Below are 15,765 nucleotides of genomic sequence, written 5' to 3'. Positions count from 1 at the left end.
ACACACACACACACACACACACACACACACGCACGCACACACACAGACACACGTATTGTTAGTCACGCCTTGGCTCCTTGTTCTTTCTGCGCAATGACTGTGCCAAGCGGAGGTTTAGTCAGGACAGAAGGAGACTGAGAGTCATTACACCTCTTTCTTTAAAGTTACTGTGGCCAATCCACACACGAACACCCACCTGGAAGGACTGTTGTTAAAATGGTCACGTATAGTGCAAGAAACACATTCACACAAAGGAACAAACACAAACACTTACACATACCCTGAAGCAAAACTATTGATATTTCAGTGGTAGGTAAGATGGCCACAAACAGTTTCATTTCAAGTGGGTCTCAAATTCATTTTCCTGCCGTTTTCCTGATCGGCCTGTTTTCTTCAGACATCATTCAAGTTGGTGGGTCTGCGCCAAATCTATTGTTTGGTTGACTCTCCCCTTTGCCCTGCTTGACACTACCCGGCTGATATGAAAGAGGTGGCTCAGTCCCAGCCCCTGTTGATACCTCCACCCAGCTTGCTGTGGAATCCAACTGGCTGGTGGGGCTCGCGGTTATCCTGTAGGCCTCCGGAGCTTTTGTAGTTGCCACACTGAAGATGAATAGCTTCCCCTCCTACGATGGGCTTCCAGACAAGATTTGGGGATATTCTCACAGCTGCCTGTGTGCCCTTGCGAACTCTCCCTGATATGTTTGGGGAATTGAACCTCACTGCCAGTCGCAGGGGGCTCAGTGGTGCCCTGCACTGCCGCTGTATGCCTATGGGCGTTTCGTGTGAGCTGCCAGCCGATTTTCCACAGTTAGTAATTTTTTCCTGCTACATAACTTCCCTCCCCTTCAGCGTCAAACAAGCACAGCGACCACACAAACACATGAATTTGTGCGGGAAAACATCCACATTCATTAGGCTAATGCACAGCTGTGGAAAAAATGCATTTTCCTACTGTTTTATGATTTATCGTGTGGTAGAAATGTGAAATTGTGTATATGGGGTATTAGTTATTTAAGTGATTTAGAGGTTGGCAGAGAGAGCTTTTCCTCCTCGCCTGATGATTTATGGTTATTGCAAAAATGTGAAATTGAGTATATGAGTATAAGCATATTACCTTATGATAATATAAGTAATTGACGAGATTTAGGAGTCTGGGGAGGCTGGATGTTGCATACACAAGAGGCGCCAAGGAAAATGGAAATGGAAGCTTATCAGGCAGAAATCACTCTCCAAGCAGAGGTGACACATCAGTAAATTTGGCTATTGTGGCCAGTGGCTTCATATTGTTTGGCTCTTAATATATTTGATAGTATATCAGGGGGATATGAAATGTCATATTATTCACGTTAAGCGGACGTGAAATATACTGATAGCCAGTTGTGTCATTATATTGTTTGTATATTTTTGCACACTGACAGGTGGCTGAAAGACATTCCAAACTGTGCCATCTCTGTAGCCATAAATATCCATAGCCATTACATCTGGCTAAGTGCTTTTTGCTTATTATACTTTCCTATTAATCTTGGAGGGACAGATAAGGGTGAGAGGTCAGCCTTAAATGGATTTGGTTTCCTTAGGCTGGGTTCTCCTGCTCCAGAATGACTCTGAGCGGTGCTTTCAAACAGCGCTGCCACCAATCACCGTGGGAATGATGGCGGGGGCTTCATTAAGAAGCTCATTAAGTCCCCTCGTTAAGCTGCAGGGCTGTTAAGACTTTGATTGTTAATGGCTCTTCGTCAAGGAGAGTGAAAAACCAAGCTCCCCTGGTGGTCCTGACCAGCCAGGTGTTTTGATCAATTGGTCCAAGTTGGCCTCCAGCGAAGATGAGAAGATACCTAAACTCAGTGTAGGTCAAAATGTAAAAAAATTCTTATGAACTTATGGCTACTCTGGCTGCAGTAATACACAGTTCGTTTTAGTAAAAAAAAAAACTGTAAACCTACACAGGTGCACTGGTGATGGACCGAAGAGCAAATGGGTTGGACCTCAGAAAAACAGTTTACAATAGTTCTAATAGAAGTGACATTAAAGTGGCAAGCTCGAAAATGTTCTTTAAAATGAAAGTCTGTTTAGTTCCCATCTATCGCTGACTGAGGTAACGCAAATATGACGACTGAGCCTATGGCCCACTGATGAAAGTACTGCAATCTTTATATATTTGCAGTATTGGGAACTGGGTGTCCGTGGCGACATTGCTGGGAAGAAATACTGTATTAAGTCACTGCTAATGCAAACTGAACTGTTTACTACTACTGCAGCTTCAGATTAAAAACATATAACTGGTGAAACACGAGTTGACCTTTATTATGAAGTAGTCACAGGAAATGCAATGTGTTTGTCAGTGAGCTTAGCACTTACCAGGTGGCTGTGGCTCAGGAGGTAGAGCGGGTCGTCGACTAACCGGAAGGTCGTTGGTTTGATACCATAGTGAACCCCAAATTGCCCCTGATCTATCATCGGTGTGTGAGTGTCTGTATGTATAGAAAAGTACTGTATGGGTGAATGTGGCATGTAGTGTAAGTAGCTTTGAGAGGTCGATCAGACCGGAAAAGCGCTATAAGCTGCTTTCTTAAATCAAAATGCATCTGCAAAACAAGACAGCGGTCATTTATTGGCATTTTTGGACAGCGGATTATTCTGAAATATTGCAGGGAGTAATGGAACACGAAGGAGCAGCCACAGCGAGCTGTTAGAAGAGGAGCTGCGGGCGACAGGCTCCACACCTCCACCTTCCCAGCGAGCTAACCCGCTCCTTTCACTGTGCCCTGCTGTTCGCAGACTCGTGCCGTGTGCAGAGTAAAACCAGATCCCGGTTGCTCACAGAATGATGGGAAAAGGCCAATTATTGCCTGACTTCTTTATTAAAACCACAAGCGTTTGTTTTGCTGCTCCCAGGATTCTGTGACCTGTAGTGGTCACAGAAGTGCTGTAGTGCTGTTACTACCAGTAACTGTACTAAATATAGTATGAGACAACAACTATATGTATTATAATGAAAACAAATTATTAAAATAGCTTGTGGGAGGCCAACCCTAAATTATGGTTGGATAACATATTGTAATATGAGTAAAGTTTAGCTGCAGGTTGCCAAAGTAATGTAGATATTGGCCCATTGTCGGCTGTGTGCATCTATATTTTGCTATGGATAGTGATGTGTAAGGTGTGTCATTTGCCTCTTTTTTGCTTGCCTTCCACTGATTGTACACCATTTCCTTGTGTCATTTTGACATAAAGTGATATTCAGGCATCAACCAGAATATAGTATGTCTGTCTGTTTGCTCTGTTTGCTTTTGCTTTGTTTACACCGCTTCTGCCAGGTTTGTATATTGTACCAGGGCTGGCTGTAAAAGGTGCATGGGTGGTCATTTGTCCACTTTACTATATATATGGATGGTCCAATACGACACATTTGAGCTGGGCAGTGAAATGTGATCACAAGTTGTCAATGGAGAGTGATTGACTAGAGATCTATGTGGATGCTATGTATCAATACAGTGTGTCTTAGTCAAAATCCAGATGCTGTATACTGTATTTGAATCTACATAGCCAGGTCTTAAGTCTGCCATGAATAATAAGCCTTGTCATAGTTCTGGTACGTGTTGCCTGGGCTCAAGATAAAAGTGAGGCATATTTAGTCAGTGCTCAGAAAATAGGGAGTCAGCCAGAAAGGGCAACCAGTACCAAGAGGGAAGTAGGCAGACAGATAAAATCAGACAGGAACAAATGTCTGGATTGCAATGGCAAAAAAAAAAAAGATATAGGTGTGTATATGTATATATGATTAAGGGGAATGCGGGGCTGTCTGCTGGACAGAATGAGTACAGCTCTGTACAGAAAGCTTTTTTTCATGGAAGACATTGTGACATGTCACAGTAGGATAGCACATATATGAATTGTACATTTATGATGAATGAATTTGGCTCATATTGAGCATGCTGGCTGACTATCATGTCTTACTGGGTTACAGAATGGAGCCATTGTTAATGTTATTAACACCTGTGCCTTCTCCACTGCGACAAACCAAAATATCTGCTGTGAAAAAGGCCTCTGCATTAAGAACATTAGTAAAAATCAAGTGCGAGGCTTTTGCCGTGACAAGTCTACAGTGAGAAAAGTTATGTGACAACACATTAAAATGATCTGCAGCTCAAAATCTATCTTTGAGAATCACTCAAATCCTGTCTCCACAGTGGAAAAAATATCAAAATGTCAACAGAACATTTTCTAGGCCCCTCTGCATCATGATTCACTCCTCTGCTCTGCTCCGCTTCTTTCTGTGTGTTTTCCCAACATATGACTAAATGCACAGCCTCCATAGCAAAACTCATGCTCTCCATTGTGACCAGTGGAACAGTGGTGTTCTTAATGAGTCCACACACACCTACTAATGGGCTTGACATGATTATTCATGAGGAAATCTAGTGTATTAAGCTATATTTTTGTTAAAGGATAAAATGTCATTATGGAGGAACAGCTCGCTCCTGAGACTTCAGGATTGGTTTGAAGTGGTTTCAGTTGATGTTTTCATACTTTTCCCGTCGTGAAGACTTGCCTCCTTTTTCTGTGAACGAGCCACTACAAAGTTCTTACAGCTACCTTTAAAGCTTACCGGGTACAAGTGCTTGATATGTAAAAGATTTGGTAGAGTATTAATTCCACACATGGTCACTTTCAATAGTTCCTAGAAACCAAAGAACAGATCTAGAATAAATGTGCTCTTGCAAAAGACAATGCCCTTCAGTTACATTACAAGGTGCAGGGACATAGAGCAAAGCCTTCAGACCAGCACTAGGTCTATTTCCAGTTTGTTAAGTGCATAATACTCTCACACAAAACGCGCTATGTTGGCGAGAGTGCTTTCAGATGTTCTCATTTGCATTGTCATTTAAATAAAGAGAACTTTTGAAGGTGAAGTGTTGTTTAACTTCTGACTTTGTGTAAAATTGTTCATACACTTTTAGCTTTCAGCCTCAGACACTCTGAACTTGATGATTGCTTTCTTAGCTATAAACAACCCTGTCAACATCTGCACTTATCGTTTACCCCCCGGGAAGCTGGCGTAACCATGCTATTACCCCCCTTGAAAAATGGCGATCCTCAAAGTAAATGAACATTTCGATTCACAGTATCCATTCTCATTTCATTTAGCAAATGTGCTTAGCTGTTGCCACGCAACAATGCTTGCCTAAGCTAAACCCCCATCCCCTCCCCAGCCAGTTCTCTGCTCTCTTCTCTCCTTCTGAACTCGCAATGTCACACTTTCTTGCGGGGGGTGGGGGGGGGGAGTAATTTAATGCTCTTTTTTGTAACAGCTGCTATTTGATCCGCCTAGGTACGGGGTAATGAGATTGAGTCTTGATGTGCTGGGTGCTCCCCGCTGATGTGTCTCTCTTGTTGGGGACGGTGGACAGTGTGGAGCCTTCCCTGATATTACCTGTCCCTGCATGAGAGGACGCTGGTTGCTGCACGGCTCTGCCTTCCTGCCAAGCACTGATCCAGTAAAGCTCAACACAGAGCTGTGATCGATACAGCATGTCCCACTGCCATGCAGCCCTCCACTCTCCCCCATACACACATATTAGTTCGGGAATAATTGATTGGCCTGCTGTTCATTATTTCTTTGATTCGGTGCTTTCATTAAATAGCCAGTGGGCTGCATGTGCACAGACTAGTAAGCTCTCGCCATCCACAGCTGCTAGGAAGTGAATAGAGGCTTTAAGAGTAAGCACTAAGCATGTGTTCTGGATATCACTGAGATTAAGGAGATCTTGGTTCATAACTACTCATACTGCAGGAATAGCGAGATGAGACGTAGTACAATGGAATGAAAGTGTGTGAAAGAGAGGGTGGTATCGTGAATATTTCTTTTGTCTGTCTCTGTTTAAATTCATTTTATCCCGGAGGCATGTAGAGGATAATCTGCTTGTTTTGTCTTCACTGCCTGCCTCAAAAAAGCAAATTTCATTTTTAACTGGTGTTTACTCTTGTCTTTCTTTTCTGCCCTTTCTGTTCCTGTCTGTCCTTACCTTTCACATCTCTTCTTGTTCTATTTCCGCCTATTTACCCCTTCTTGCTTCCATTTTGTCTGCCTTCCTTTCTTTCTTTTCTCCTCTTTCCCATCCTCTCTCACCTAGCTCCACACAGACATGGACCGGAATGATGGACGCACAAAATATGTCCTGCGAGGCGAGGGGGCGGGCTCGGTCTTTGTGATAGACGAAAAGACGGGTAACATCCACGTCACCAAGCCGCTGGACCGTGAGGAGAAGGACGAGTACCGTCTCATTGCCACAGCCACCGACAGGCAAACCGACCGTGCCCTGGAGCCCTCGTCACAGTTTATAATCCGGGTGCAGGACATAAATGACAACCCGCCTGTCTTTGATGAAGGCCCCTACAGCGCCACCGTGCCTGAGATGGCAAATATAGGTACTGGACCCTGGTTGGGCAGTGGGAGGGTGGGTTTAGAATTTATTTAGTGCCAAGGAGGTGTAGATTATGGAGCCTGAAAGGGTTATTTAATAAATAGAACATGTAATGAATAATCAAACGAATAAATTGATTAAAATATTTAAATGAAACAATAAATTTTGAATAATTTAATAGCTGAGTAAAAATGAATGAATTATGATTTAAATTAAAGTAATTATTATTAAAAGTCATTAATTTTTATTTTATAACTAAAGCCAATCACATGTGCTCTCAGACTTGAAGCCGGCAAACCTACACTTACCAAATGGCTGGTAAATAAACACAGTTACGGTACAGTAACTAACCTCTTCTTTTATTTAGCTTGACAAGGCTACACATGCTACACGAGCCAGGTAACTATCTAGGTAGGTTTGTGAGCTGGGATTCAGTACTCAACATCTAGCTGGTGTTGGCTCTGCAGCACTGCCATTCTCAAGATGTTCTCAGAGAAAGACACACAACTCAGAGGAGAGCAACAACATACAGAAGCTGTGTCCGAAATCACTCCCTTGCTCACTAATTCACTTCTAATTATAGTACTTCAAATTGTATCTGTGAGCGTCAAAGTTCATTTGAATCTGTAATTTTCACCTCTATAAAATGTAACATGTTGCATTTAGAGTTTGGTAGAAGAAAAATTACGTTTTTTTTGTGGGAACTTTTGAGGGCACTTTTTTTTCATGAATTTCAAACTCATAATTCAGACACTCAAACAAAACAATGGACAGCAAATAAACTGAAGGGCGTGATAGTACATATGAAGTGGTTTCAGGCACAGCCATAGTCTCTGTTTTTTAACATGTAACTAGCTTTCAAGCAGCTGGTTAACCTACGGGCAGGCTGAGGGCAGAAATAAAAACAGACAAAAAAAGAAGCATTTTGAAATAAAAATGAACTCAAACAACACTCTGGTAGTTTCAAATTAAGAATTATAAAATAACATTTCATAATAATTAACTGAATTTAAAAAAAAATGGTATTTTACTTTATGTATTCATAGTATTATTTATCTCATAATGTACATTTAACACACATTTTATTTTAAGTTTATTATTTACATGTCCTTGTACCCACCAAAAATGATTTTGTGTACATAAACTTTTTTTATCTACAATGAAAATTGCTCAGAGCTGCCCCATAATATGATCATTTCAACTTTCTGCTGTGATCTGTTTTGCTTGGTTGACCACAGAAACCCAATTTGTTGCATCTCTCCCACAGTTATAACATGAATAAATTGCTACCGCAATGCCATCTGCCATCCAGACAGGTACATTTTTCATGATAGAAAGATGATTACTTTTAATCTTTAGAGCGGAAGACAACATGGAGGTATTGTTATTATAGTTTGACCAGGTAACCTCTATGCAAAGCTGAACATGAGGTAACAAAATTACAGTCCTGGATTTGGGGGTGTTTCCTGGTTGCTCATTTGGCTTATGGCCCAAATTTGGCCTGGATTCTTTGTTGAAAATCCACACTCATTTCTCAAACCTCTCATTCTTGTCCTGTCCATACTCTGATTGAGTAATGAGAGCAAAAATGATAAAGACTAATCCCAATAGCTGGGATTAGAATTTGATCCAATTCTTGAACAGAACTAGATTGAGTGGGTCACTGAAGTCACATTGTGTAAACAAACTAAAGGCTCTAGAATAAAGTCCCAGCCGGTCACTGCTGTCAGGCCCCAAAATGATGGATGTCTTACTTGACCACAGCTAGATAGTGTGTTTTATTATTTCTATCTCAGAGGGCCTGATTGTCTGAATGTATTTTATTCAACAGCTTTGAAATGGTAGTCTGTACAGCCTGCACCAAAACATCCCTTACACTGAGAATTGAATCGTGATATATTGAAAAAAATATAAGTTATCGGAAGCTAAATTAAACCAATAATGGACTCAGTATTGGAAATTTAAAACCTCTATTAGATGAACTGTGACATAAACTCCTATTATGAAAAGCATTTCAAGTGGCACATGAACTGATACTTGAAATACAACAAGCATGTTACAGTAGCCATAGATGTCACAGCTGCAGCTATAGAGCCATTATACAACACCGCACTGCCATAACATTAGTGCCAGCTAGGGTTCCATTCACAGTGTATTACCATTTTATACACAGTTCTCTTAGCCTTCGTAAAAATGAATCACGAATAAATGGGTTTTGTAATGTGGGAAAAACTGCTGTGCTTTAGCAGATTCAATACAGTACAATAGGTTCAACACCTGGATAGTTTTCAGAATACAACGTTGAGTATAAAGTCGAGTATATCCAACAACTTTGCAGACTTTACTGCAGCTGAAATCCTGAATTGTGATGGACTGTTCCCCGAAGATGATGGTTGTAATTTGGGCCACGTATCGTTGCACCGTGGTCACGGCAAATGTAGCAATCTCCATGATTTCCCTTTCCCACATTTGCAGGAATTTTTATCAAAGATGGCTTTAATTTATTACAAAACAAACTCCCTTTTCTGCCCAGTCAAACATAAAGTGAGATTAAATATTCAGAATATTTGGAAATTTTTTAAATAAATGTACATAAAAAGATATATTTACATGATCATTTTGAGATTCAAAATGTCGCATACAGAGCCCTTAAGATGAGAGAGTTGGGGAACAACAGGATTTAATGACTTGTACAGTCTCGCAAACTCATTTTGTGTGTTGTAAATCTTCGACTGATGTTCTACATATTAATATATCTTTAAATTAATTTAGCCAAAAGCATCTTTCTGACTTTCAGATGTCATTATTAATAATGATCCGTACATTAAGTTAAATGAAGTAGTTATGTACTAATATAAATAAAACCTACTTAATAGGCCCTCATTCATACAGGTATAGTGATGTTTATGCTCATCCACAAATCGCTATACTGTGAGAAATGCGAATAGGTAAATAGCTTTTATTATGGGAACAAGCAGGTTTTGATAATATACAGAAGCTATGTCAGTCCCAACATTTTATAGCTTAAAAAGGATCATTATTACACAACGACAAGCTTTCACAGCAAAAATTATAGACATTTATCCGGTGAGCAATAAGTGAGAGTTTCCCATCTTTACATATGCCAGAATGCACATCTTATAATTGACTTCCATATCATTTTATGTGTTTATTAACCCTACACTGGAAGCTTTAAAATACTTTAAAAAATATGAATATAGTGTGAGTGTCTTGGTTTGTGTTCAGTCTTGTCTTTATATCAGACTCTTGAATTCCTCCATGGTTGTCTGTGTTGCAGGAGGGTACTCAACACTCGGAGATGTTCACTGTTGAAGAAATGTTACATTGCAGGAGACTGACATATTGACAGCATAGTACTGTCTACTGACAGTAGAACAATTTTCAAATAACATTTTGTGGTACCTGTCAAATAACATCTCTATAGGCTAACTGAAAACAAAAAAAAACCATATATGTTATATTCCTGATGTCCATGTAAAAAGACTGAGAGTCTGGTAAAATAAAGAATAAATAACTAACAGTGAACATATTCTACGTATTGTGTAAAAATTTATCTACCACGGAGCCTGTGAAGTCCTTACAGTTAAACTCTTTATTTAGGGTAATAATTTATAATCCTATTTTAGATAGTCTACATCAATATGATCGTTAACGATCAACACTCACCATCATATTATGGTACACATGAGTTGTCTTACCTGGCTAAATGCGAAGCCTATGCTGCAGATATGTTTCTAATACTAATTTAGGTCCATAAAATACCCTGTTATATGGCTGCTAAAAATATTTCCTAAATCACTTTGCAACGCTAATCCTGTTGGTGGAACAAAATTCAGCCCCAGCCTGTTTTCACACACGTTAGCCAGTAAAATCTGCTAATCTGTTAATTTGCTGGATGGTGAGGAGCTCAAATGCTGTAAAACATAGTGTTAGTATCCCTTGATAGTTATTGCTAAGTCAAAAAATGTGATGGACGGATTTGCTGATTTCAACTTCTTACATCTGTGCACCAGTCAGGATTTAGCAACATTTGAATGAGAATCTGGTGACAGTTGGTAGGTTGTCTCATCACTGTCAATCAAATTTGATCAAACCGTACACACACAGTCACGATGAAGCAGATTAACTGACTTTTAGAGTGTTAAACTCTAATGCATAATAATGTAATACACAATAATGTTCATTACGTGATACCATAAGGTGTTTTTTCAATTGTGGTGTTGCTTGTTTGTTATTATAAGTTATTAAAAATACTTAAAATTTGAAGTTAACTTTTCAGGGACTGTAATGCAGCAAACAAGCCTAAATAAAATGGTGTGACTTCCAATGGTTAACATGGAATTATTAAACAAAGCTGCTGTTAGAAGTGATACATTTTATTCTCTCATTGTTAAACTCTATGGTAAATTATCAAAAGCGTGTAAGACTGCTAACAATACAGCCTCAAGCACATTTTCATCAACACCTTTATGGCTTGTAGTCATGGTTACATTAGACACTAGGTGAGATAAATTTCATCTCACATTGAATGGGCCATTATTCAGAATGGTTTGCCTTCAGTATAATTCACTTCACTTTAAAACTGTACTGTCTTGGGAGTTTCACTTTAATGAGCCAAACTGATATTGTATTCCAAACAAGCAACATCTTCTGCTTTGTGCAACTGCCAAATTACAACACTTAATACACTGGAATATACTTAAGTAAAAAAAGAGATTTACCAGCTCTGGGTCTAATGAATAAACAATTCAGCGATGCACGTCTATATGATATGTTCATAAGAGGTCCATTTGATCTTATCTGTGTTTTTCTTCAGGCTTTGCAAAGTCAAAGGCACTCTGAGATCCACTCTGCAAACATTTACTAATGTTACAGATCTGGCAAACTGGTTGACAGGTGCAAAAGGGCAGAAAGGGAAATATTCCCATCTGAACTGTTCCAAGAGAGCGTTGTATCCGTGTAGCACGAGTCAGAATAAAAGGACCCTGGGATTCCTGGGTGCCCTTTTCAGATTGTAACATCTAGATGTAGTTTCTAAAGGGCCGTAAGTGCAGTTGCAAGCTAAAAGCCACACAAAGTGAAGGACATTTCTACTGCTGTGATTCCTTTACATGTGGGCCACACGCTTTACCTCACTTTAACAGTGTCCACGCTCATAAAAAATGTTTTGTATAAGGTTTTGATACAGATACATACTTTTTGTAGAAGTTTTAGATGTGTGCTGAAATACACTTGGTCTACACTTTTTAATGGGAGCAGGCAGGTTCGGCAGTGCTGTTCAATTTTATTACTCTTTTTGGCATGAAATTGCATCTCTGTTTCCGCATGCTCATACCACATAGAGGAAATTTCATGGCTTGAGATGGCATGGATATGCATGCTCACACACTTTCCCAAAACCCAAAAATCTAATGCAAATGGGAATACAGTCTAAATGCAATGCAGGCAGAATCTGTAATGGGTGATTTTTAATAATAATGTCACCACAGCTGCTTGTAGGATGTATGAGGCCCTTCCCTTTTCTTTATGAAATACCCCTTAGCCATCATAAAGCAGCAGGAATGATACAGTAGATACACTACGCTTCATCTGCAGTCCCTAATTTAAGAGATGTGCAGCTTGTAATTATGCACAGGTCAAACAGTGTGGGCTCTTATAATGACAATATGGTTATTATTATTATGGGTAGCTCCCAGGTTATGTAATCATAGAAATTGCTTAAACAGTCTATTGTTTTTATCTCAGTATTTGCAGTTGTGACTTGATTGTATTCATAAAAAATCGTATTACACAGATATTACCAAGTGAATACAATATATTTAATCACATTAGTAGAGAAAAATACAGTGGCGTGCGCTTACCTTTACAGAGAGGCAAGCAGAGCCAGAGAACCAACTACACACCAGTGACAATGCAGAATCCTGTGTTTTCCTGCCTCAGTATGCCGTCTCAGACACTCTCAAACTTTCTGCAGATCTTGTGCAGAAAACCCTGCACCTTGATGAACAGAGTAGAAAAGATATTAATATGATGACTAGAAGGCAGAACGGAATTAAAAGGCCTGGGTGGTTACATGTAAATGTGAAAATTGAGTAAATAAGTCCGTGAAAGCCTTCCATGCAAAAGGAGTAACTAAAACCTGCTGAACAATACACCCTAGCTCCTCGTGGTCACACATGCTGGCCAAGGTGATTCATAAAATAACTTATACTGATTTGAGATGATCAATCCTAGTGTAATTTGTTCATTTACTTGCTACTGCTACCTCTTAACACTCAGGAGGAGAAGACTGGTGAAGTAATTTTCTAATGCGCTGGAACAGTTTTTCCACACACATCTGCGTACGTGTATAATAACGTGTTCAATATCATAACTGATCTTAAAACGGTGGAAGCTGAGTCAAGGGCAGCTTGACGGGCACACCTGTGGCTATAGCTAGTGACCCGTCAAAGATCCCAGGATTATCCTCAACGGACATGCGCAAATGTCCAAAAAATGCTGCTCCTCCCTCTGCTGGACAAGCCCGGGCCTTTGTCAGTGGGACACGGTCACACCCATGAAAACGACAGAAATTGCAGATTCAACCTAGCTACCAGAGACAACAGCCTACTGCGGCCACAAGAGGGCAGTAAATGGCAAAATAAAATAAAAACAGGCAATGCGCACATTGGATCCTTTACGGGACAGAGCGCTGTTCTGAGATGAAAGGAGAGATATCGCTTCCACTTCAGTATCGTTCTAATTGAGGTCTATTTTTAGCTGTAACTGGTCAAGCACTGCTTGTCTTGACGGCATGCCACAGCAAAAATATATGCGAAATACAGAATAAATAAAAAAAGCTTTTATTGTACTTCATAAGAAGAAGGACATAAACTGCCTAGTAGGGTTGTTGTCAATTCATATTTGAGTGGTGTATACTGTCTTGCTGCTGTGGGACTCTGCTCTTTCCAGAGAAGGGCAGTTTTTTTCCTTGGCCTAGACTTTCCTCTCAGCTCATTAGGAAACTGTCTGCTGCCTTGAAACAGGATGAGGAGCTGACGTGATTGGCCATAACTGAAACCCGCGCCGGCTCTACCTGCAAATAATCTATTCCACCTGCTAATAATGTATTCATTCTGCTCCAGCCTCTTTTCCACATTGCACTACAAACCAAAATTAGTTGGTCACACACCCACCTGCGTTTGTACCCCGTGTTTGTGCTTACACCCAGTGTCAGGAAAATAGAGCCCTCAGTTCGGAAGCAATACACTATGAAATGCTTTTATTGTCGCAGAAATTGTGTACTCTTCATAATTCAAAAAAATCGGGTAGAAAAGGAACGTGGTTTTCTGGGAAAAGTTCATCAAAAAGCAATTCTGGATACCTTAGTTGTAGAACATTAAAAAAAAAATCTATATCTGAGGGTACAGTTTTGAAATTCCCGTTTAATTACTCTTCTGTTTCCTTCGATGTATGGCAATGTCTGTGTATTAGATACTGTCTGCCTCCTGAAAAACATGATTCAATTCATCAACTAGATTCATGAGGACAGAGAGAGTCATTCTTGGAAAGCTGTGAAATATGAGATGTGGGTGTAACTGTATACAAACAAGAGGAATTATCTCTTTTCCCATTGAATAAAAAATGATAGAGGATTATAAAATTATCTGCCTTGTTCAAAAAAATAATTTTCATTTCATTTCATTTGAAAAGTGGTGACAGAGTGCATGTCACAGCCACAGTGACCTGATAATATTTCTGTGACTGCAGAAAGATCATGTTCAGTGTGAGAGGAGTGCTCACAATAGAAATGAAACAAGATGTAAGGGCAGAGATAGGGGGGGATTTTTGTGCTCATATTGCAGTGAGATGTTGGACTGACAATTGCTGTCTGACATTGTAATTCAGCGCATGACTGCAGAGTGCCTGTTCGAAACTGTTTGTATGTACAAAAAGTGCTCTAATCTCCACTTAAACTCTGCACTCCCCCTCGAAAACGAGATCTACTTCGAGGAGCCCTCTTGCCTTTTAAAAGGAAGAATTGCTTTCAGGACGGCTTTTGAATTTGCTAGAAAACAGGGTATTATTTTAAATAATTCACCACTCAAACAGTTGGTTTAGAAAAGTTTAGCATATTGTGCCCGAGATTCTTGCCATCTACCTCTTAAAGGTTCTTTCAAAACATCAAGGTTCCTCCTGCGCTGAATGGTTAAATTCAGATTAACATAATGAACCTGCCAGCAGCCTGCCAGGGCAGCGTCCAAGGAGAGGGGGTGATGGAGAAGCTATTTAGTAATCCTATCAGCTGCACGATGACTGTCTGCTCCTCATAGCAGCTCAGTCTTCAGATTGAGTTGTTCAGTCAATCATGGATTCAATATTTACTTGACGATTCAATATTTACCAAGGCGCTTTGCAGCGTGCGTGACAGAGGAGATAGTGCTGCTGTGAAGATTCTATCAAAGACTCGTTATGTGAGACATTTAAGGGTGATGCTGGGGGGTGGGTGGTGGTGGTGGTGGTGGGGGGGTGTCGATGTCTTATCTACGGCGATGAGACACTGATACAAGGTGTGCTGGAACTGAGTCAGTTCTCCGCTTGAAATTTGTGTCTGCAAAGTGTTTAGTGTCGGTTTCACTCGACTGGGTATAAACATCTTCCCAGATGTGTATCTGCATTCAGAGCGAGTGACTCACATTTAAAGTTCAACCTAGAGTTTATACATACAAAGGTTTATACATATGTGTATGTTTATATGAACTAAGGAATGATTCCTACTCCTTAACATGTGTTACAGATGGATGCATGGCAGTGCGACTGGCTGCACAGCTGGTAGGCTGCATACCAATAAAGTCGGCTTTACCTTGCATTTGTTACATTCATCTCAGAGCTAAACTGTTTGATCCCTATGTCCGTTAACTTTTTACTGCTATCAAAAGAAACATGCCTGCCTACTTATCTCAGATGTCCCCTTGTAGTTATCTAGTACGTGTATATATATATATGGTGGAAAGAAAGCCTAAAACATAAAGAGATTCAAGAGCAGGCACTTTGTAGTTTGTGCCAGTCTGTGAGCCAAACGGACACGGTGAGTGTGCGCTTTGAAATAAAAACAGGAAAGTCTGTAACAGAATTTTTTTTATAGCTGGCTCGAAAATGTGTGAAATGGAGAAAGAAATCTAAACTAGAATGGATTAAAAATAATGGCCTAACTTCTAAAAACAGGTTGAAAACAAGCAGCCCACTCTCCTCTCTTAGTGTGTCTGAGTTCCACATATTATACAAGGTATGTACTGTGAACTAGCATACATACAGCTAGCATCATACTATACTTTTA

The 15,765-nt window shown here is 40.0% G+C and overlaps 1 protein-coding gene across 1 annotated transcript in view; it reads left to right on the top strand.

Annotated features, from left to right (window-relative positions):
* LOC120798926 (cadherin-24) overlaps positions 1-15,765 on the top strand; it is a 92,440-nt gene that overhangs the window by 11,516 nt on the left and 65,159 nt on the right. Inside the window, exon 2 of the mRNA XM_040143720.1 lies at positions 6,138-6,432. Coding sequence (XP_039999654.1) covers positions 6,150-6,432 — 283 coding nt within the window. The 5' untranslated portion in view covers positions 6,138-6,149. The remainder of the gene's footprint in view (positions 1-6,137; positions 6,433-15,765) is intronic.

The sequence above is a fragment of the Xiphias gladius genome, chromosome 14 (genome assembly GCF_016859285.1).
Source record: "Xiphias gladius isolate SHS-SW01 ecotype Sanya breed wild chromosome 14, ASM1685928v1, whole genome shotgun sequence".
In the NCBI taxonomy this organism is placed as follows: Eukaryota; Metazoa; Chordata; class Actinopteri; order Istiophoriformes; family Xiphiidae; genus Xiphias; species Xiphias gladius.
Note: the sequence above shows the minus strand (reverse complement) of the source record. Positions and strands in the feature narration are given on the sequence as shown.